Here is a 22,451-nt window from a genome sequence, read left to right as displayed (position 1 = left end):
TGAACATGTTTGGCACAGTAGGAAATCCTCTGATCTCTGTGCAGTGTTATTTTACAGCAGTAGTCCAACCAATGTACACTGAAGAAACATTAAAGATAGGACAGATATGAGTTACTTATTCTACTTTCATCCTTTTGCTAGCATCTCTCAGTAAGAACACAAGACTGGAAGTGACCTTAGCTAAAACCCACTGCTCTGCCATCATGAGCAATGTTGTATGATTGCTTTTACAGATTTATCCAACCTCCAGTTTAAATTACTTTAGAAGTACTCACTGCTGTACTGTCTTGCTTTTCTGATACTTGGCGATCTTGTAATTTACAGTCCAAATGTATCACCACTTTAAGTGCCACTTTCTCTTCACTTATCCACAAAGTGTTAATGACACATGTAACCTAAACTTAACTCTTAGTTCATGTTTCCCTGTGAATAAGTCTGATCCTCATATTACATGGAACTGCATACCAGTTCCCCTCCCAAATCCTGAGTTGCTGTAAATACTGTTTCGGTAAAGCTACACTTGCTTAATTCACGCTAGTAATGGAGCTGAGTCAACAAATGGTGAGAAGAGAGAACACAATCTCCAAAGGGACAAAAAATAAAACTGGCCAAACTGAAGATTGCAGATGGGCTAACTCAGAAAGTCCCATATCCTAACTGCAGTGCACAAAAAGATTGTTTGGCAAGAAATCAGCTCTGCTGTCTCACCCAGCAGAAAGTTACTCAGTTGGAGACTGCCTTCAATTGCAAGATGGATCTTGTAATTGGGCTACAACCAGCAATTCTCACATTACTTCTCCAATGAATGGTACACGTGCATTGTGTGATTTTTATTAACATCTGGCTTAGACGTGGCGGTTTGCTTGTCTCGCCTTAACACATGCACTGTCATCAGCAGAAAGCAGGTGCCAAACCCACAAGTCAGCCATGCACAGGATATCTGTGGGGTTCAGTGGGAGAAATCCCATATGTGGAAAGGCTTACGTGATCAGACCACAGATTCAGTCCTTTGTCTTTTGTCTTGTTTGAAAACTGACAACTGCCTCACTGCAGAAGATCTAATAGCCACTCTCTATATCATTTTGGAAATTCTCCTCAAATGTTTTTACCCAAGGTGAGTTAGACGTGTGACAGTGAGAAATCCTTTCAGAAGAATTCCATATGGACATGACACCCAATTAAAAGTGAAAGTTCAATAAAATTACAGGGAAATGAAAACTAGATTGGTGTTTTCTGTCTTAATGAAATGGCAAGTTTTGGCAGGATATGGTCACTAGTATTCATCATAAAGTCATAGACAGGAGCTCTTTAGAGAACACCAAAACAATCTAGTTGAATAATGTGCTTTGTGGGTACCGGATCATCACCACTAGCACTTAAAACAGTCAAGCTTGTTACTGTTTCTGTCAGGAGGTTCTGTTAGGAGGTTATGGTAGGTTTCTTATCCAGCTGCTTGGCTGACTGTGAACATATAATACTCATTAATAGATGCCTTTCTGTTCTTGGGAAGGTTAATGGGCATGTATTATTACCGCAGATTTCTTGCTTTATTTTTGTTAGGATGCCCAGTTCCTACTTGTAGGAAACAACAGAGCACAGGTAGTTTAGAGAGGTCTGACCTTTTTTTTTTATTAGTTCACCAATCATAGAATAATGTAGTGAATTTGACAGTGCTACCAGATAAGTTGATGCTCACTTCACTGTAATTCTGTTGGTTTCCTTGTCTGAACTTTTTCTTCTGCTTTAACCTTCTATTTTGCTTACATTGTAACACAGATTGATATGCATTGGGACTAGTTCGAAATAAAATCTCTTTTCCTGACTCAAGTGCTTCCTATTGGGAAGGAGAAAATAAGATAAAGGTAAAGGTCACAAAACCTTAAGACTACTTGTAAAGCAGTCTTGTCTTGAATGCTCAGATTGTCTGAAAGTCCACTTTTATTTCATGGCTTGGGTTGGAAGGGACCTCATAGATCATCTAGTTCAAACCCCACTGCCATAGGCAGGGACACCCCCCACTAGATCAGGTTGCTGTGATATGAAAGCGTAGCTTTTTTTTCATTGCCCTAATATGAACGCATAGCTTTAAGTTAAATTTTCCAATCTGAAAATTCTGGCCGTGCCATCTGTTGATACAGAGCTGGAACTGATTCCACAATAGCTCATTAAAATATACGCATCATTTTGTTTGCTTCCATTCTGGTTCTTTTTATTTTTTTATTTTTTTATTTTTTTATTTTTTTTCCTTCAAAACACCCAGTCCAAAAGAAAATTAATCAGTAGAATTAAGCACTGTATAGAGAAGCAGCCTGACAAATGCTGGCAACTATCTGGTCAAGTTCTACTGCCTAAAATTGGAAGACAAGTCCAAGAGTTGCATTTTCTTCTTTCATAAGAGTCTAATGCAATAGGACATTTGCAGAGAAGAGTATTTATTTCATAGCTAAAACCCATTTTCTGTTACTGTCTCTTTTGTACATGGGTATATATGCATATCTAACAGTTAATGGGGCAATCAGACTTCATGAAGGCTAATGTTTGGCTATTTGACAGGCTATTCTGCTGTCAAATAGACGACATTTTATTTCTTCTCTGTAAGAATTTAGCGAGGATTTTAATATCGCTACATCTTCTCAAGGATGAATTTTAAATCCTGCTGGCTTTGAAAGCTTCCTTTCTGTTGAGCATCCCCCTGCGTGTGCTAAATCCCGCTGCCCCAAGCTGAAGCCTCCCGTAGAGCCTCCTTCCCATCGCTCCCCCAGCAGCCAGCCACTCGGTCATTCATTCCCCCTGCGGGCACCGCTGCCTGCAGTCCCCGAAGCCCCTCGTTAAACCCCTCCGTTCCCAGCCTTCCCGGGGGCTGCTGTCCTTGTGCCAGACAAAGAGCACTCCTCGGGGCAGCGCAGATCCTCTCCCAGCCTCAGCCGGCCGGGGCGGGCAGCCGGACAGCCCGCAGCGGGCGCTGCGCTCTCCGTGCCTTTAGCGGGACGGGGAGCGGGGCTGGGGGCAAACCGGGCACCCCGCAAAACCGCTGCGGGGGGAATTTAGGCCGGCAGCTTGGCAAGGCCCCCTCTGGCAGCCCCGGGCCCGGCGGAGACAGGAGCCAAGGGCAGGGGGCCTGCAGCCCCGGGCAGGGCTCGGGGGGTCCCTCGGCGCCGCACCCCCACCAAACCCCCCGGCCACCCCCGGCCTCCCCCTGCCCCTCGTCCCCCAAACCCTGCATCTCCCCTCTCCCCGCGTCCCCTTCCCCCGGCTTCTCACCGCGCCCGTGGTGCAGATCGTCCTCAGCAGCCGCGGGGCCGCCCGCAGCATCTTGCGGATGCTCCGCCGGGGGGGCTGCCTCCCCCTCGCCGCCCGCCCGCTTCCCTCCTCCCCCCACCCACCCCCCTAACCCCTTCCACGGCCCCGCCGAGCCGAAGGACGAGCCCCGGCACCGGCGGCACCGGCGGCGGCAGCGCCTCGTCTGATGCAACCCGCGCCGATGCCGCTGGCTCCGCGCCAGCCCGGGCGGCCTCGGCCGTGGCGCCGCGCCCCCGCCCGGGGCCCGGGCTCGGTGGGTGCATGGCGGAGGTCCCACACCTGCAGCGAGGCGCCCGTAATCCCCCCCTCTGTACCCCCACGCTGCCCCTGGTATCCCCACGCTGCCCCCGGTACCCTCACAGCCGCCCCCGGTATCCCCGCGCACCCCCTGAGGGGCAGCCCCCTGGCGGGGCCCGAGGGGTGGTGAGGGGAGCCCGGGTCCCCCCGGGGACTGGAGGAGGCTCTGGGTGAGGTTTGTCACCCACTCCCATTCCACGGTGGCCTTGGGACCAGCGGTGACAGGGGAAGGACTAGGCAGGTGATCGGCTGTCACTGCAAAAATGCCAGTGCTGGGCTTTCTGGAGCCCCGTGTTACTGCCAGCATCGCTGGATATGCCAAGCACCTCATTTATTTAATAATTAAAAAAAACCAAAACCTCCCTGACCTCCTCTGAGGTCCTCTCGTAACATAAAGTTTTCGACCTTCACACATTTCTAAAGTTGTGACAAAAGCTTCTTGTTGCAGGTATGGAGAAGATTGGGAAAACACGCATTCAAAGTGCCAAAAATATCCTAAGGCAAATGGAAATGACCCCAGAAGGACCATGAAGAGCAAAACAGCACAAACTGTGGCAGTAGTATAAGCACAACTGTTAACTGGGTCACGTTTAAACCTCAGCAACATTTAATATTTGTAAATAGAGGTGGGTGCAAGGCTGAAACACACCCTGTTTCTGTCAAGAAAACAAGGAGGAAAGAAGCGGAGAAGTTGGTCATCATATGGCTGCCTTGTGAACCACATCAGAGAAGTAAGTGCAATGCTTATGCCAAATTCATAACATGCAGAGATCTTGTCACAGTAGAAAACAGCAGAAAAGGTCTTGCCCAGTACTCGCAGCCATTTCTCACGGTGCTTCTGCAGAAGATCTGTGATAGCAATGCCCAGGGTTTAACTACAAGGCCCCCATCCTCTTCTTCGGGGCACTGCAATTGTCTGGCCAGACCTAAAACAAGAATGTGGCCACAGAGCTGCCGCTGCTTCTCTGTGCTCAGGGATGTGGGAAGCGGGGTCACCGCATTGCACTGGTACCACAAGGAGAGGTGATGCTTTCCCCATGGAGTACAGCGACACGAGGGTTTGTTTTACAACCCACACCATTCCTCGGTTTACTTCTGTGTAGACGAAATATACCCTGCCCCTTACTCAAGGCAGTCCTATAAGAATAGGTGACATGGAATGGAACCTGCAGAAATTATAATTAAAACAAACTTTGTTTTTGCAATGAAGATTCAACACAGAGAACCACTAGTCAGTTCCTGTAATTTCCTCTCTTCCTAGGTTTAAAACCTAGCCAACTGCTTTCTCCAGTTGATTTAAGTTTATTCTCATGATGCCTTCATGTGGGGTATGTGGGGACTTACTAGGCTATGGAACAGTCTACTGAGGGCATCAGAGCAAGTTCCTTTGCTCTGAGACACTGAAAAGTGAATTGGTTAAACTTGTAGAATTCATCAAAAAGTCCCATTAATGAGGAAGAAGAACACGTTTATAGAAGTGGTTCCTTCCCTATTATCCATGGTATTATGAGTTTAAAAAGAAGGGTGTGCAGTAATTCCAGATTTTCAATAAGAAAGCTTCAAAATTTTCCTTCCTGGCTTATTTTTAAAGCCCAATGTGTTCTATTGTTACTGACTACTTCTATTGGATGTGGCCTCATATCTTCTAATTATCTCACATAAAATCTACTAAACTTCACCACTACAAGTGTTTCCTTCAAACAAACCCTTTTAAAATTGCATAATGAAACCATAACTAAATAAAACAGAAAATAAAAGAAAATGGCCTGCCCAAACCCTTAATCTTGTTGGACTAATGCATCATTTAATTACTACAGGCAGCATTCATCTGAAATGCTTGTTGTTATTTATTTATTTATTAAAATTATTATTATTATTTTTAAAGAAAGATTAAAAATTGCACAGTTTGATAGTTCATGTTGTATCTCTCCAGGGACTATACACATGCATGCACATGACAGTCCTTTTGGCAGCTGACTGAAACTATGATGTACACAAATAAAAGGTACAGGCACCTGGTCCCTTACTAAAGGAACTGCTTCACTCCCTCAGACAGCAGGAGGAAGCAGCATAGGGCAGCCTTCATATGATGATCCAGTTGCACAAATTCCATACAACAGAGTGCAAACAACTTCTGCTGTTGGCTGGCATCAGAAATGCTCCTGTACTACAAAGCGTGGAGCTGGATTCAAACATTGCCAAAGTTCACGAAGCTCCAGGTCCTGGTTTGTGATCCCAAATCCTTTCCAACTACAGTACCACATACTTGGCATTTAGCAGTTGACATGCAGGCTTACGGCAAAATACCCGCTGTTCCTAGATAAGCAATTTGTAATGACTCATGGCTCTATTCCTTCTACACCCACAACACAGTACATACAACACTTCACGTGCCAAGCATCAGCTTTTTAATTAGTTGGCATACCTTGGTCTCCAAAACACAACTCCAAACCCACTGAGAAACTAATACATCTCCATTTATCGTGTCTAGATGGCTTTACTTCACAAACTATTAAAATGGTGGGTGACACAAAGGAAAAATCAGTGGAGCAGGTGTCCATTGTCAGCAGAATCCCAGTATAAAGGAGGGGGGTTAGGGTGCAAGCTTTATTTTAGATTTTGTAGTAATGAAGAGGGGTAAGGAAATGAACAGGGATAAGGACATGCTAAATCACATGCCAGCAGGGTATTTGCATGCTATCAGCTTTTTTTTTGTGATCAGTGATGAACTCATCATATGCAAGGGTGTGCAACTCATATGCAACTCATCATAATGCAAACTCATCATAATGCAAAACTCATCATAATGCAAAAAAAAAACAAACAAACAAACATACAAACAAACAAACAAACAAACAAACCAAAAAACACTTAAATTGAGTATGTAGAATTTCAGGGATCAGCGTAAATATTCACAATCGATTCAAATTGGAGGTTTCTTTGTCATGCAGAGAATGACTGCATTGATGTGTCTGAGAATGAGCAGTAGTACCTTGCAAATTATAAACATTTCTCATTCATTTGGGGAGAAATCCTAGCTCTGGTGATTATCAGTGTAGATTTTTGCAATTGATTTGCTGCACATTCTATACATTGTTTTCTCTCTGGATTTCTTTCTGGTCTCTGTTTCTTAAATCCAGAAGTTAACTTGAAGGAAATTGCAATTATCCATAGTAAGCTTTCCAGCACTGCCTTCTCCCTAACCCAGCCAGCTTCTGTTCCCTACATTCTCGGTGATGTATGTCTGCAAGTTGCACAGTTATAGGGTGCTACGTATACGGATGTGAAATGCAAATACCATTCAGCAGTTAAACATGCTTGTAAAACAGCATGCTTGCAAAGCAAAATGTGTTTGTATGTGCAGAAATGTACAGAACAAACGTGAGACCGAACCCAGCTGAACTTTATAAATCGTCACTGGTTTCTGTAAAGCAAAAGTTTTTCAGTGTCTTTAAAGATATCATCAAGAGTTGGCACGACCGCTGCGGAAGGCTGTGTTCCATGGGATGCCGAGTACGTGCACATACTGAAGTACTTGGGAAACTGCTCGATCTTCCAGGATTTGTTTTCTTTTGAAAACCATACCCTGGGATTTAGCAAATGACTGAACTAGATCTGTATAGGCTTTTTGTCGTTGGAAATCAGCCTCGATGGGGATTTTCATGATGAAGAAAGATTTGGTCATAGTTCAGACCTTAATTCCTCAGGAGTACTTTACAGTTCATCCAGTTTTAAAGACTGAGTAATTAAAAAATATAAAGTAAGGCTTTGTACTGGTTATTCCCTAACTATGCTAATTGCATGACAAGTTTCAACTCAGATTTTGTACAAGAGCAACTTTTCTTGTTTTGTCATGTGCTAATGCAAGATTTCATGGGAAACTTTAATTTCTTGTTTTTCTCTGCAATGTTTATATATAAAACTGTGGGGTTTAGTTTGTTTGTTTTTCCTCCATTTGGGTCTTATATCCACTTCAGGCTAGAAACACACACGATAGCAAAGTTTTCACAGCCTACTCATACAGATTTTCTGCCAGCTATACAACCACCTAAAGCTGTATGTTTGGCATTTAATTTTTTCCAGAGTAATCAAAAGGGGGTATATATTTGATGAGGAAAGGGAATTACTTTACTAATTTAAGCAGTAGAAAAAATTATCATGTTCAGGTGCCTTACTCAAATGCATAAATGGACTTTTCTCATATTCCATAAAATAGACAAGAAACTACTTTTGTAAAATTTGATATTATCTTTGTGGATCGGAGTTGCAAAGAGCAAGTCTCAGACAGTAAAACTTTTCTGGGAATCCTGCCATAAAAATTGAGGAAGAACTTTATTTAAAATATTCAGAGAGCTCAGCATTGAATGTTCCACAGACAACGAATGTATAGCAGAGCTGGTTTCCTGCAGATTCAGCAAGCCAAATGCTTTCTCCTATAAGTAACTACAAGTCTGTCAAGCTTGGTGGAACTCTGCCTGTATACACTAAAAGCAATTTTTGCTCTGGATGCTTTCACCATTTTTAAAAAATAAAATGGTTCCTGCTCAGATGCAGTGTTAAAGTTTTCACTGAGCTGTCAACTATCATGAAAATTCTGTTAAAAATACCAGGTAACTGTGTTGTCTGATCTTTAGTGATGGTTCTGACTGGGATAACTTCAAAGGAAAATAAAAGGTTAATACCTCACACAGTCGAGCTCATGTTGATTTACAAAGTCATAGATAACTAGCCACTTCATAAATAAAAGAGTCATAGTACCAAGTTAATTATACTGTATTTTGGACTTTATTCTCTCAACTACCCTTTCTAGTACTCAGGTATAACAAATAATTTCAACCAGTACGTATTTATGTAAGACTCAGTTAATGTGAAAGTTCAATATGAAATCTTACTTTCATGGTCATTTTGGTCTAGTCAAAAGAAACGATTGCTTTATCAAGTGTGCCTCTTCAGTAATATTTAAATTACCAAAAATGACTGTGTTAAATGAAGCCTAAAGATTTTTCTGACTACTGTATTTTCTGAAGACAGTAACAGATATTGGAACAATCTTCTTATAAGCTTGTACCAAATAAAAACATCCTGATACACGTGAAAGCCCTAAGTTGTCACCTGAATTTCAGAAAAGATGCTCATGAAATGTGTCAATAATTTTGCATGTGCAAACAGCATATGGCCGCTCACTGATCAGTCAGCACAGTAAATTTATCAGCCAGAGCCGAGCTAGACTTGCTGTCACTGAAACAACAGGCTTCAGGATGAAGTCCAAGTAAGATTTCCAGAAGAAACAGAAATTCCACCAGTATCTAGAATTGACCTAAATTTCAGTGTCAGCAACAAACACTGCCACCTAGTGTTTCACAATTAGGCTTTGAAATTACTGCATCGTGAATGCCAGGGTAAAATGTCACTGGTGTATTTGAGTCTAATTGCGATGTTATGAGTTATGCAGCCTCCTGCTCCTTTATAAAAAATGCATTATATTAATAAAATGTTTCCGAAAATAATCTCATTTCACTGTATTCAAAATAAGGCTTGCCTCTGATTACGCTACGGTTGTCCTGGTGTATTTAGTGTGGTCCCTGTGTAACCCAGCTATAGCTGGGTTACCTGGCCTGCAGCTGTGCTGGTCCCAGCCCTGCAATAAGCAGCCCCACAGCGTTTTACCCTTTACACTTTCAGCTCAGACCCGGGAGAGTGGTGGAGTCGCCATCCCTGGAGGTCTTTAAAAGACGTTTAGATGTAGAGCTTAGGGATATGGTTTAGTGGGGACTGTTAGTGTTAGGTCAGAGGTTGGACTCGATGATCTTGAGGTCTCTTCCAACCTAGAAATTCTGTGACTCTGCAGGCAGGGCCCTGCTGAGTACCAGCTCTACGCGTTTCAGCCTCGTGCTGAAGCCATCCAGCAGAGCTCAAGGACCCATTTTTCTGAGGCGGATCAACAAGATGTGCTTGGTGACTACTTTTTAAGCTGCCTGGCAGCCCGCGCTTACGGGCGGTTTTCCACAGCCGAAAGAAAAAATATTGTAAAAAAAATAAAAAATAAAAATCCAAAGATTGTTGCAAAAGGCTTTGCTTCAGCTCTGGCTGGCGCCTGTCTCTTCCCTGCCCTCAGCACCCACCCCCATGCCCGCTGAGGGGCCGGGCCGGCGGGGCCCCGCTCTCCGCCTCCATTTCCCAGCGGCAGCGGGGCCGGAAGCGCCGTGCGCCTGACTCGGGCGGCGGGGGGCGGTGGCGGCGGCGGTGGCGATGGCGCTGGAGACGCTGTCCCCGGACTGGGAGTTCGGCCGCCGCGACGACGGCTCGCAGAGTGAGTGGCGGGAACGGCCTGAGGGGACGGGGCGGGGCGGCGGTTGGCGGGCTGAAGGCTGAGGGGAGCCGGCGGCCATCGCCGCCCTCTGCCCCAGCCGCCCCTTGTCCCCTCGTGTCCCCTCACTGCCTGGGTCCTTCCCCATTTCATCTCCTCGCTCATCATTGTTTTTTTTTTTTTTGAAGTGTTTCTCCCTATTTAGCCGGAGAAGGCAGCTCGGGATAAGTTAGCTTCTGCTGATGCAGGGTTTTTGGGGAGGTCGCTTGCTGTTTCCCCTGTAGAAAATCCCTATGTGAGCCCTCGTGATGCTTGGCGCTCTGGCAGCATCTGTCAAAAACCCACATTTCTCCCTGACCTACTTAATCAGGGGGTGTACGCGGTTGTCAGGCTGGAAGCTGTGCCAAATTAACGGTGCCAGGTGTTGCCGTGAAAATGTGTCACTCGTGGGCCCAGTGGTTGACGTACAGAGCTATCCCCAAGGATGTGGCTGCTGGTACCGCACGCGTTTCATCTGCCTCTCAGTGGAAAGTGAAGCTGCCCTGAGATGAGCTTCTTAGCAGCTCTCCGGCTGTGGAATGCCAAGTGTGGCTTTTGCACAAATTGTCAGGTGTCCCTCTTGGTCTTTATTGACGTTGAGTGCAGCCAGGAGGACCTCACGTGCCCTCATGCGCTCCATTACCACCATCTTGCCAGGGAACAGAATGCAACTCTCAAAGAAAAGCCAAAACAAAAACCACCGAAGAACTCTAATGACTTGAAAATTACTTGTTTTTCTGTCTATCTTCTCTTTATATCGCTAATCTTTAGAAATTACAGTCTTCTCAATGGAGGAAACAGGACACCGAGCAAGTCCAGTTTATTGCATCTTTGTCCTAGGTATTTATGGACACAGCACTTGCAAATCCTGCCGGGGCAATAAATGGCCTGAGTATTGACATTGCTGACTGTATGGAAGAAGATTAAATGAAGCTGGGGGAATCTGTACTGCTGAGTGAATCCTTGCATTGTTCCAGCTGTAAAGCTTTCATTTTATCACCAGACAAGAAGCTAAATCAAACTTTATTGTAACCGGATAATCCTTATGAAATAGGTCTTTTGCTTGGAAGAAAAGGAGGATCTCTCTGATTTCGTTTTCTTTCTCCATGCAATCTAGTTTGTTTAGGATTTTTTTTTGCATCTTAAAAAGTTTCCCCTGTCTCCAAGTCATGTTTTATCAGTTCAACTCTACTTACATCTGGCTAGCTAATAGTTTTCACTCTCATGTCTACTGTAGAAATATGGTGATAAACTATTCAAACCTGTGTCTTTTTTTTTTTTTTTAATGATCTGTACAAGGCAGCAAATCAATAACCATCTATTTGGCAATACTTAATATCCTGTAAGTTGAACTATAGCATTGTTTAAATGCATCATTTGGCTGTTGGAAAGGTGACAGCTTGTGGGTTTCTAGCAGAATGCTGCTGTGAGATTTTGTCTGAGGTGTGCTGCCTGTTTAGTTTCAGGGAATTGATTTGAACAGCAGTGTCCATTTCTTATTCTTACATGATTTTTAATTGTTTTTCTTTTCAGTTCTTCTTATAAAGCTACAATACCCCTTTCAATTTCTCTGCTCTTAGCTTTGCCTTTTGTTTTTGTGTGAAGGGAGAAGGTGGAACTGGGGGAATAGCACAGCAAGCTTCTATAAGAATTTAAGTTTCCATGCTCTGCAAAATTGTCTCAGAGTAAAGTACTGCAGCTGTCATGATGGCTAGTTAAACTCCATCCTGCAGGGCTCTGCATCCATCAGTTTTACTGTTTTATCGCAGCAGAGCTTCCAGAAGATGCACTGGGAGGAACCTGGAAGATGGGCCAAACTGATGGAATAGAACAATAGGACGATACGACACAAGGGATACACATCTGTGTCTGGACTGTGTGCTGCTAACAGCCTTTAGTTCTCTTGCTTCTTACCTGTTTACGTCAAATTCAGTTTACTTATTTTGATGGTGCCTGTACATCAGCAGGTCCACAGGTACAGGTGGAGCCCCATGGGTTGGTTTGCCACGCATCTTGGTTAGACTTTTTAGTCCTTTAAGGTTCACATTGCTGCTGGTTTCAAATTAGTAGTTCAGAAATAGTTCAGGAAAGTTTGCTCTTTACAGCAATCATTTTTCCCTCTCAGTTTCAACTTTCCTGTGCAGAGAACTTCTCATCTCTCTTCATCTGTCTTTATTCATTCTTCCCCGTTACGCCTGGTGAAGTATCCCCACCTTGGACTTTCTCTGCTTCCAAGAAATGTCCAAAGGATCCTTGGTTTAGCAGCACTCTTCCACTGAAGTAGCCAACTACCATTTATCTCAGTTATTGTCAACTTATATGAGTAGAGGTTAAACACACCCCGAAAAAGTGTATTTTATACATCTTTACAAAAGATGTATAAAAAATTTATAGAGCAACCTACTTGCTAAAATGTGAAAAGGGCCTTAAATCACTACTTAAGCAAAAAAGAGTACTCTCTGCAGAGTTGTCTTCCTGTTTAGGCAAAGTTCCTTTTTTTAGCTGACTTGCATTCTTTTATTGATTTAGTCACTTTTATAATCCTATTTTCAGTGAGTAGCAGAAGATCATAAGCTATTAGATGTGTAGTCTAATAGGGGGAAGACTCTTCAGTCTTCACACGAGAAAGGATTGTAGTTCCTTTCTGAGGATAAGCCTTGAGCTGTGATCATTCAGTAGCTCAGATAATGCAACTATGTCAGTAGTTGTCTTTGCTTAAATATATATATATACATTTTGAAAATAACTCTGTATATATACATTTAAAAAATAACTTTCTTAAATGTTTGATGCTCTTTAATATCTGGGTTTCTTTGAAACCGACACTGAGCTGTATGTTTATTGTTAAAACAAGAGCTTTGTAGTGAAAAGATGCAGTAGTATTAAGGAGATAATGCCGCAGCAAAATGAGGAATGCAGTGCTACAATGCTAAATAGCAACAGATTAAAACCTGTGTAAGCTTTTGGGTATTGTAGTTTGCTGAATATTCTGTAAAACTATAAATGTTATGAATTCTCAGAAATCCATGCTGAAGTGGAGTTGAAGAATTATGGAAAATTTCTTGAGGAGTATGCATCTCAGCTGAAGAGGATTGAAGATGCTTTGGATGACTCTGTTGGAGATGTCTGGGACTTCAGTCTTGATCCCATTGCGTTAAAGGTCTTCATACACTTTTTATTATTCATTAAAACTGTAATGTGCCTTCTAAACCAATACTGTTTTAATCATCAAACAATTATTTGGCTCATATCACAAGAAAAGATGTTTTCATATTATTGCTTTCCAGTCCTTTGGGTATTAGTGGAAGCTAAATGAATGTCCTAATGCTCCCTAATATATGTGTAAATGCAGAGTGAGCTGTGTGTTTGTGCTTATAGCTGTGCTTTTGAATGGCCTTAAATATAAATGTATATGTATTTAGAAAATCAGAATGCACAGTATTTTCCTTCTTCCAGAAGTGTTTTTTTCCCTGCCTTTAAGTTTTCTGTGGAGCATGATTTTTTTTCTTCACCAAACTTGCGCATATCATTTAAAAGCACTTTGGCTTTTGTTACCACATAGAACTTGTCTGTGCAGAAGATGTAGTCTCAAACAATCCTCTGTCTGTTCACATGATGTGGGCTCCTACAGCACTGGATGTATATGAACTAGTCAGTCTCATGGCTGACTTCAGTAGAAAATGTCAGTGCCTGCATGCAAATTTTTTTTATTTGTTTGTTTTTTACACGCACCATAATGACCATGTTGTTGCTTTCCAAGTTCTGTGAGTAAATTGTTATAAATGCCATATAGTGTAGCCGATTATTTCCCTTTCTGCATAAATGTGAAGAGTGAAGGCTTCCTGCAGCACAGGTTTGCAGTAATGTACTATTAGTAGTCCTTTTATTACTGACTTTACTTGAGATTAAACTGTAAAAAAAAATATAAAAATTATATATATATATATACACATACTAACTACCCAGTTGGATAAATGTGGTTTTGACAAGTGTTTTATAAAGTTTGTTTTTGTTTTTTAATAATTTTAGCTTCTGCCTTATGAACAGTCTTCTCTACTGGAGCTCATAAAGACAGAAAACAAAGTAAGTGCTTACAAGAGGAGGAATAAGTTATTCTAGCTAAAACCAAGCCCTTTTAAACATGAAAAATACTCTATAAAGATTTTCACCTGCTGTAGTTATTTATTTGTAATCTATTTATTTTTCTTTTGAATCTAGGTTCTAAACAAAGTAATAACCGTGTATGCTGCCCTTTGCTGTGAAATAAAGAAGTTAAAATATGAGGTAAATTCAGCTGTTACTATGTGCATGAAAATGTTTTCAGATTGGCAAGATGACATATAGATTATTATTTTGCAATAAAGAAACAAGTTATAATGTCTAAATTTTTGTAGCATGATTACATATATACTATTTAATAAAACAAATTTCTGTTTTTGTTGTTAGGCAGAAACTAAATTTTATAACGGCCTCTTGTTTTATGGAGAAGGAGGTAAGTAGCTCCCTTTCCAGTAAAAGTTTGTAGTTTTACTTAATTACTTCAGGTTATGTTAAATGCTAGAGTAAGTGTAATTTTATATTACGGATACGTGCTTTCACTATGTCTTTGAGTGATGAATGTTAAGAAATGGACTTGATGAGTATAGAGATAGCATTAAAACTTTATCTATGAAGCCCTGTTACCTGCATCAAGTATTGTCACATTAATAGGAAGTTTCGTTGCACCTTTACATGAGAAGTAGGGAGCATGTTTACATTTTTCTGACAAATGGCTTTTAAGTACAGATACTGAGAGAATGCATGAGATGTATAAAAGCAGTACATCTGAAATACATCATGATTCTTTTTTTTTTCACGATAAACATTTAGGCTTCTTTTTTTTTTTTTTTAATGAGATTATATTTATGCTGTACAGAAACCTGTAGCAGCTATTTTTCAAAGTATGGCATTGAATACCCGTGTTTCATATGTGAATATTTTATCCTAAAACAGCATATTTCATATTAGGACTGTTTTTTGTATTGATTGTAGTAAAACCGTAAATTTGCAATTTGATTGCAATAAGACAGTGCAACTGTTAATAAATACTTAGACCAAGTCTTATTATATGTTGACTTTATTCATAAGATCAGTTTTTTTAGGAAAAACTACAGCATGTTAATGTCATCTTCTGCACTTCAAATGAAAGCAGTATTACTCATTACTGCTGCTTAGACCATGATATAATACAGGGACAAAAGTGGCTGAAACTCAGTTGAGTTAACAAACCCTGAAAACCTGCTTTTTGCCACAGAATTTAACTGGTAACTCACCCAAGGGGTCAGCCTTAAGCTTCTACATTAAAGGATGCTAGTCTCAAAGTAAGCAAAGATCTCAGTCCTAAGGACTCAAATGTATTAATGATTTAGGGACATGCTACCTAGCTTTGTTTTCTGATTCAGAAATGTGAGATGGAGGAAAGCATGCTCCTTTCCGAGTAGTTTTCCAGAAAGGCTTTTTTTTTAATTAAAAAAAAATATAAATAAAATCAAGAGCCTTGACTACAACAGAAGTATGGGGGAATGTTTAGCATTCTTTTAAGTTCTCTATAAGATGTCTGTTGTGGTTCAGTTGAGAAATGTCAAAAAAAAAAGTGTGGGTCTTGTGTATTTTTTTTTTTTATTATTTTGTAGATTCTCACTTATTCTCAGACATGGTTTTTAATATCTGAAAAGAAAGTGCAAATATAATTGCACTTAATTAGTTGCACAAAATAATAGTAGGGGTCTCTCAAAAGCTTTTCATGTCTCTAGCATGAAAAAAGGCAGACTGTTGTAGATTAGTATGTTAACACAGCAGTTTCCGTGGTCCATAAGGAATGCTTCTGAATGGCAGAAATTGAGAGGCCAACCTTCTGTGGTTTGGGATGTAAAAATGATATTCTCTGCTCCCAGATCCCTCCTCATAGCATATGCTTTGATAACAAGTAGCTTGCTTACTTAGAACAGATAGCAAAACCACTGCCTCGAGGGTGGATAAATTAAACAGAGAAACACTGTGCAACCTTTTGCCTTCGGTATATAGAAACATTTTTTTTCATCTTGTCCTTTAAGTAACTAGGGCTAGTGTGGGAATTTCAGGACATTGGATTGCTTTTTGGGTCATTTGCTAATCTCTGTAGAGTAAAGGTTATGTAACAAAGGTGCAAAGGGGAAGGATGCAGTGTTTAATTGGAACTCTGGGACAAAAATTGTAATGGTTATAGAGGCTCATTTAGACTCTGGTGATTGCTCTTAAAGAGCATTTTTATGAAGCAAAAGACCAGAAATCTAAAACTAAATGCTGTTTAGGAGTTTCCCTCTACAGGTTGAAAGGTCATCTCTGTAACAGGAGACTGCTTTCCTCTAACGTGGTGTCATTTCTTTTGTGGGTAAACTTGCAGTTATAAGCTGTTTTCACTCAGAGTGGCCCAACAGAAAAATCTTAAGTCTAGAGCATTAATCTGCCAGGACATTACCTGACAATAGTCTTTTTAGTATTAAAACTGTTTCAGCAGTCCAAAAGAATTTGACATTGGTGATATAATTATTGTATCTCGCAGTACCATGTTACTTGACTTTGACATACAAGTAATGCTTTGGAGCTGTGGTGAGAACCAGTTCTATTACACTGCATGATGTATAGGAGAAGGAAAACAAATTTCTTTAGGAACTTTTATTCTATACAGCTTTTCATCTTTGTTTTATGATGCAATATATTTGTTCAGTTAATAGCTATACCAGTAGGCATTCCTTGCAATATATAAATGCCTTGCTTTTTACAGACTTTTTAATGGAAACTTTATATCAAAGTTATATCCTTTAAAGAACTATGTTTTATAGATTTTATTTTCTTTCATGTTCTGGAGTTTTTTCTTTCCTGCTGTATGTGTAGCTTAAACTAATTTTTAATGTGAAAACTAAATTAAAAGCTTTTAAAGTTCTGTCAGTTAGCTTTTATTTATGTATTCTGCTTGTATGACATACAAATGGTTTGGAGGGCAAGCTTCAGAATTTGATGAATAAAGTAGTGACAAATCTTTGTTTTTCAAGGCACAGATTCCAGCATGGTAGAAGGAGATTGCCAAATACAGATGGGAAGATTTATTTCTTTCTTGCAGGTAGAGTATCTCTTGATTCTGACAGCAATTATAATCTTAATTTTATTTGCAACGTGGATTTAGCAACCTCCAGTATCCTGCCTGCATGTTGCTGAAAGGTACTGCAGTCATCTGATAGACAACGTTTTGCCTGTAGGTCCGTTGCAACCAGCTCACTTACAAGACAGCTGTGTAAGTTGGGTTGGTAATCTGTCGGTCTTTACTTTAGCTTTTATTTTTTTTGTTTGTTTATATGCATCTAAAATTCAGGTAGTCTAATGAGAGAATAAATTATGGTTTGTGTAATTACTGTACAGAGAATTTAGCATTAAGCAAATTTAAATAAGACAGTAAACTGAGGTTGTTTCATTTGATAGTAATGTTAAAGATATCTAATCTTATGGCTTCAATTTTTTCAAGTTTTAGTTTTCATTGAAAACTGGGCTTCAATTATTTATACATTGTTGTGTAGCTATTAGGGGGAAAATTAGAATGTATCTGGAAAAAAATTGCTTGCACCTCTCTCAAGCTTTCAGGGAAGAATATTCATTATTTTGGATGAAAAAAGAATCAGTTCCTTCTCAGGATTTCCTGTGCTTTTGGATTTCAGTCTACTATGGAATTTTTTTCCTTCCTTATAGCTTGACTGTCCTGTTCCAAAGATGTTTCTATTTTTATGCAGTATTGCTTGTAATGAAGCATACATGTTGAAGTGGAGAAGATACAGGAAACTTTCATTATGCTTAAACAAATTCTTATTTAATAAATATTAAAATTTCTGTTCTTGCTGTATGCTAGCATGGCAGTACTCATTTAGTGGCCATTAATAGTTGAGTGCCAGAGGCTGTTGTTTCTTAACCTCTTTTCCCTTGCCTATGTGCAGTTAGTTTTTGTGATTTTTTTTTCTTGCTATTTTATTCAGGCTTTTTGTCCTATCAACATTGTAAATTTTTTCTTTAATACTCTATTTCTTATTGAGCAGATGTTTGAGAGCTGGTGGTGGTTCTGAGAAGGGGCTACTGTACACTTGTGTTCTATTTTTTTGAGATGGCAGTTGAGAGCAGGGTGACTGGTTGTCTGGATAGCTTCAGCATATGTGCATTATAAAACCCACCATGTAGTACGAACTTATGTACATTTAGGTGGTATATCCTGTTAAGCGTATTTATGGTAGAAATGATACATAAATACAGCCTTGCTTGTGAACCAGCTCTGTATATCTGCTACTATGGTTTGCTGAATGTTGAGCAACTTGGAAAGAAGGCAGACAGAGGACATTGCTCTAGAGGGAGGGTTACTGTGCTAACAGGCTTGTGTTAATTTGGTAAAGCTGTGTGGGGAACTTTTTCATTTTTGAGTCTTTTTCAACTGTTGTGTTCCTTTGAAGTTGCTCAGTTGTAGCAAATTGACTGGGGGATGCTGCTGTGGTCAGTTACAAGCAGTTCTTTGAGGGCAGTGTAAAAATATGAATGAAGACTCTAGGAGAGGTGAAATGTGGTTTCTATGTAGCTAACGTGTATCTACTGATTTATGGGCTCTTCTGAGTTAAATCTCTTGGTATGCAGACATTGAGAACTTAATTAACTAGATGCTGTAGACTATTGGTTTGCTATGTAAAAACATTTAAAAAAAATCAAATTAATGCCATGAAACACTAGTAGGTTGTCTTCTTGCAGAAGACAGTTCATTTGAAGAACTCTGGAAAAATGGCAATTATCTATATTAGGTAGCTGATAATACACATGTGCTGTTAAATTGGATCATTGACTGGAAGTGTTAAGAAGGCAGCTGAAAGAAATTTTAAAAAGGCAATGGAAACATGATCTCAGTTGTCTATTAATCTGTTCTTCTGGAACCTGTGGGCTGGTTGCAGCTCAATTTGATAGAGTAATACAAATATAAGAAGTAATGACACTTTCATGTTTTGTACAAACTGGTGACTAATAGAAGGCAGAAGCCCAAATAAGATCTATTTTTGATGGAGAAGAGAGAATTCAGCTGTTAGCCAGTCTTCTGGCAAGAACAGCAGGCTGTCTGGTTAGCCTGCGTGGGTTGTCTGCTATGGAGCCATCTGTGTACTGACTGGCCACTCATCTCATGCAGACTTCTGCCTGGTAGGATTGTAAGATGCAATAATAAATAAACACTGTTGTGGTTAAGGGAAACCCAGATTCATTTACCCTATTGCTTAAGGAACACCTTGTTAAAATCCATTATAGAAATTACGATCATTTTTTTTTTTTCTATGATCAAAGTTGACCTCTTCTTACTCATTTTGTACTATGTAATTGAGCACAAGTTCTGCTTTACTTAAGCATTTATCTCAAAGACTCTTTTTTTATTTTTTAAGACAGTATTCTGTGGCTAATCATTTTTATAGAAGGCACAGGCTTCTGTATTAATTTCTCATTTGAATTTGTCTATCGCTGGCTTCCAGAGTGTGACGCTTGAATCTAGTATTAAGGTATTAAGTATTAAGTCATGAACTGGTATTAAGTCACTTTTTACTGTCTAATAAATAGAACTCTTGCAGACTTTTACAGCAAGATGTTTAAAGCATGTTGAGCTCCTGGAGGTGACTCTTTTCTGTACCTTTTCCAAAAACCCTGTATCCTTTTTTAAAATGTGGTATTTCACTATCTACCTTGTCAAAACTACATGCAACTCTGAAATAATTTGTTTTCTTTATTATGATTTTATATGTCTAAAGTGCTTATTGGTACTTTTAATATTTCAAGTGATACTAGGAGCTGTGTGCAGTAGCTTCTTGACCTAAACACAGATCTGCTTTCCATCCTGCTGTAGATTTGTCCACTGACTTGAATTAGGAATGTAGCTGGAACTTGTGCTGCAAGTTCAGTTGTTTATGTTCTGTATTTTGGAAGCAGCAACGCTGTTCACAAGGAGGGATTATACATACATATGCATTTATTTTCTTGTATTTCAGGAGCTGTCTTGCTTTGTTACCCGATGCTATGAAGTGGTGGTGAATGTAGTGCATCAGTTGGCTGTTCTTTACACCAGCAACAAGTAATTATTCCCTGAAATGCTTTATCACATTTATGTAGTTAAAAATGTATAGAATATAAACACTCTACCAAAGGCATGGTCATTTTTGGAATATGACTATCAAGAGATGGTGCTTTGCTGTATAAGTTTCGGCTTCATGAGCCATTTTGAAAGTGTATTTTATTTTTGGAAAAGTCAGAGCTTTTATTTGATTAGATACGAGTGGTTTTTTTTAGTGTTTTTTTTTTTTCTTTTTTTTTCTCCCCATTTTTGATAGATTTGGTATGTCAGAGGCACTTAGTCTTGATGTTCAAGAGATCCTCCTATTTTTCTTTCAGCTTTGTTCTGTTTGAGAGAGATTTCTTCTGTTGACTGGTACAGTAGATACCAGTAGCTTCCAAAGATTAAAAATCTGATCGCTTTTACAGTCTAATGTTTAAATGTGTGGTCTTTGTCAATATTAAATCGTCCACTGAGTTTAAAAACAAATTACTGTCACTTGCCATGTGAACCCATACTTTTGTGTATACAGTGATAATTGGTATATCTGAGGGAGAGGCAAGTATCCTACAGAATGGAGTCTGTGGTGTCTGAGATCACTGGTTTATTCTTTAATATTTAACATTAATTATAATCTTTAGATAAAAGACACTATGGACAATACTGCTGTTTGTTTTGATTTTGTAAGTCATGTTACAGATTAATCACAGAGCAACTGTGGTTTTAACGCATGATATTGATGGTTGTTGAGCTTTGTTCCTCTTAGAATGCAGAGAGAAGGAGAGATCAGCCCTGAACAGAGTTGTTGGGTTTAGCTCTGAATATAACTGCAGGGCTCTAGATTGTTTTTCCCCAACATAGGGTAGTATTGTTCTTCTCAGTTTTACCTGTTTTCATTCTTGTCTTACGCTGTAGCACAAGGTAGACTTTATGTATAGCCCTGAGTGAGCAGGGCTGGTTATGTAGCTTGGTTATGGCTTGGTTAAATGTGTGATTTTTGTTTTTGTACTTTTGGGGCACAAGGCTGTGTCAAGGCTACTTGTTTACATAACTGAATTGGGAATTGCTGATAGACGTGCACTGAATGAAATCAGTGGTTTAAACCAGTTGCAAGCTGTACATTCAAAACTGCAGTATAAATTTTGATTATATAGCACGCATTTCACATAGTGTATGCTTTAATCAGATTTTGATAGTAATTTTGCTTTCTGACATTACTGTGTTAATGAAGAAGAACTTATGCCAAGAAACAAAGAATGCACCTTGATACAGAAACAGTAAATATGTTCTATTCTAAGGATTAAAAAGATGTTAAAGGACTTGTTTTATTTACAGGAATGCACCTAAAATTATAGAGACGTCAGGAGTTCATTTTCAGGTGGGAATGATTTTGTACCCTTTCGCTTTTGTTAATTTCATGCTAATATATTTGTCTTCATTCTGAGGAAAGTAGCAAGAAAGTGAATTGCAAGTACAGCTTTCAATCTGGAGTCTCCTTTAAAGACTTTACTTTGTTAATCAGCTTTTTCTGGCCTTTATGTGGAAAGGGCTGGTACCTCTGTCTGTCAAATTCTAGCTTTCGTAGCTAAAAAGTTCTGACATGCTTTGTTACTGTATGCAATATGTGCTTGGGCTTTTAGCTAATTTTGAATATCCTACCTTCAATATTAAATTAGATCAGTGAACTTTAGGTGGTGCCTACATGCAAACTAATGTTCCTTGTGTCCCACCACAGGACATACCAAATCTTTAAACAACCAAAAGACTGACTTAAATGATGTCTTAGATAATGACTTAGCTCATGTCTTGCTGGCTTTAAAACAACTGACATTGTATATGCAATGCATCACTGCAGTGAACATTACAATAACTACAATCTCTTCTACTTTTTTTTTTTTTTTTTTTTTTAAAACAGGCAATGTATGACCATCTGGGAGAATTACTGACTGTCTTAATCACTCTAGATGAAATAATTGACAATCATGCCACTTTGAGAGATCACTGGACCATGTACAAGAGGTGTGTCTCTGAAGGTGTGAAAAATACTCTCATGACATAAAAGCATGTGCATGTGTCTTGTTTGAAGAAAGTCAGTTCAGGAAAGTGAATTTTTATTAGCCCTGAGTGCTTATGAGAAAACTCAGTGAGGAGCAGGGGGAAGCTCCCACTTTGTCCTTCTAACAGTATCAGTAAGTTTTTTACAGTGCTGAATGTTTTGTATGCCATTCCTGAAACTGTACACGGTAAGTATATTGAGAAAGTTTAATGTTTAAATGTATTCAATAAGAAATCTAATTTTCCATTTCCCTATTGATCACGGGGATGGACATACAGATTTGAGTAAGAACGCTATCTAAAGGAAGAGCTGGAGTCAGCAATTAC

The 22,451-nt window shown here is 39.8% G+C and overlaps 2 protein-coding genes across 5 annotated transcripts in view; one reads left to right on the top strand and one right to left on the bottom strand.

Moving 5' to 3' along the window:
- The window catches only part of ALDH1L2 (aldehyde dehydrogenase 1 family member L2), a 34,402-nt gene extending 30,984 nt beyond the window's left edge, over positions 1-3,418 (bottom strand). For all 3 annotated transcript variants that reach the window (XM_027449546.3, XM_027449553.3, XM_072038430.1), the window contains exon 1: positions 3,262-3,418. In XM_027449546.3, the coding sequence (XP_027305347.1) occupies positions 3,262-3,312 (51 nt within the window). In that variant the 5' untranslated portion in view covers positions 3,313-3,418. The remainder of the gene's footprint in view (positions 1-3,261) is intronic.
- A 6,339-nt stretch (positions 3,419-9,757) lies between these two features.
- The window catches only part of WASHC4 (WASH complex subunit 4), a 43,287-nt gene continuing 30,593 nt past the window's right edge, over positions 9,758-22,451 (top strand). For both annotated transcript variants that reach the window (XM_027449578.3, XM_027449586.3), the window contains exons 1-9: positions 9,758-9,907; positions 12,964-13,103; positions 13,973-14,026; positions 14,162-14,227; positions 14,390-14,435; positions 17,014-17,081; positions 20,008-20,090; positions 21,405-21,447; positions 21,985-22,088. In XM_027449578.3, coding sequence (XP_027305379.1) covers positions 9,847-9,907; positions 12,964-13,103; positions 13,973-14,026; positions 14,162-14,227; positions 14,390-14,435; positions 17,014-17,081; positions 20,008-20,090; positions 21,405-21,447; positions 21,985-22,088 — 665 coding nt within the window. In that variant the 5' untranslated portion in view covers positions 9,758-9,846. The remainder of the gene's footprint in view (positions 9,908-12,963; positions 13,104-13,972; positions 14,027-14,161; positions 14,228-14,389; positions 14,436-17,013; positions 17,082-20,007; positions 20,091-21,404; positions 21,448-21,984; positions 22,089-22,451) is intronic.

Source organism: Anas platyrhynchos, chromosome 1 (genome assembly GCF_047663525.1).
Source record: "Anas platyrhynchos isolate ZD024472 breed Pekin duck chromosome 1, IASCAAS_PekinDuck_T2T, whole genome shotgun sequence".
Classification (NCBI taxonomy): Eukaryota; Metazoa; Chordata; class Aves; order Anseriformes; family Anatidae; genus Anas; species Anas platyrhynchos.
Note: the sequence above shows the minus strand (reverse complement) of the source record. Positions and strands in the feature narration are given on the sequence as shown.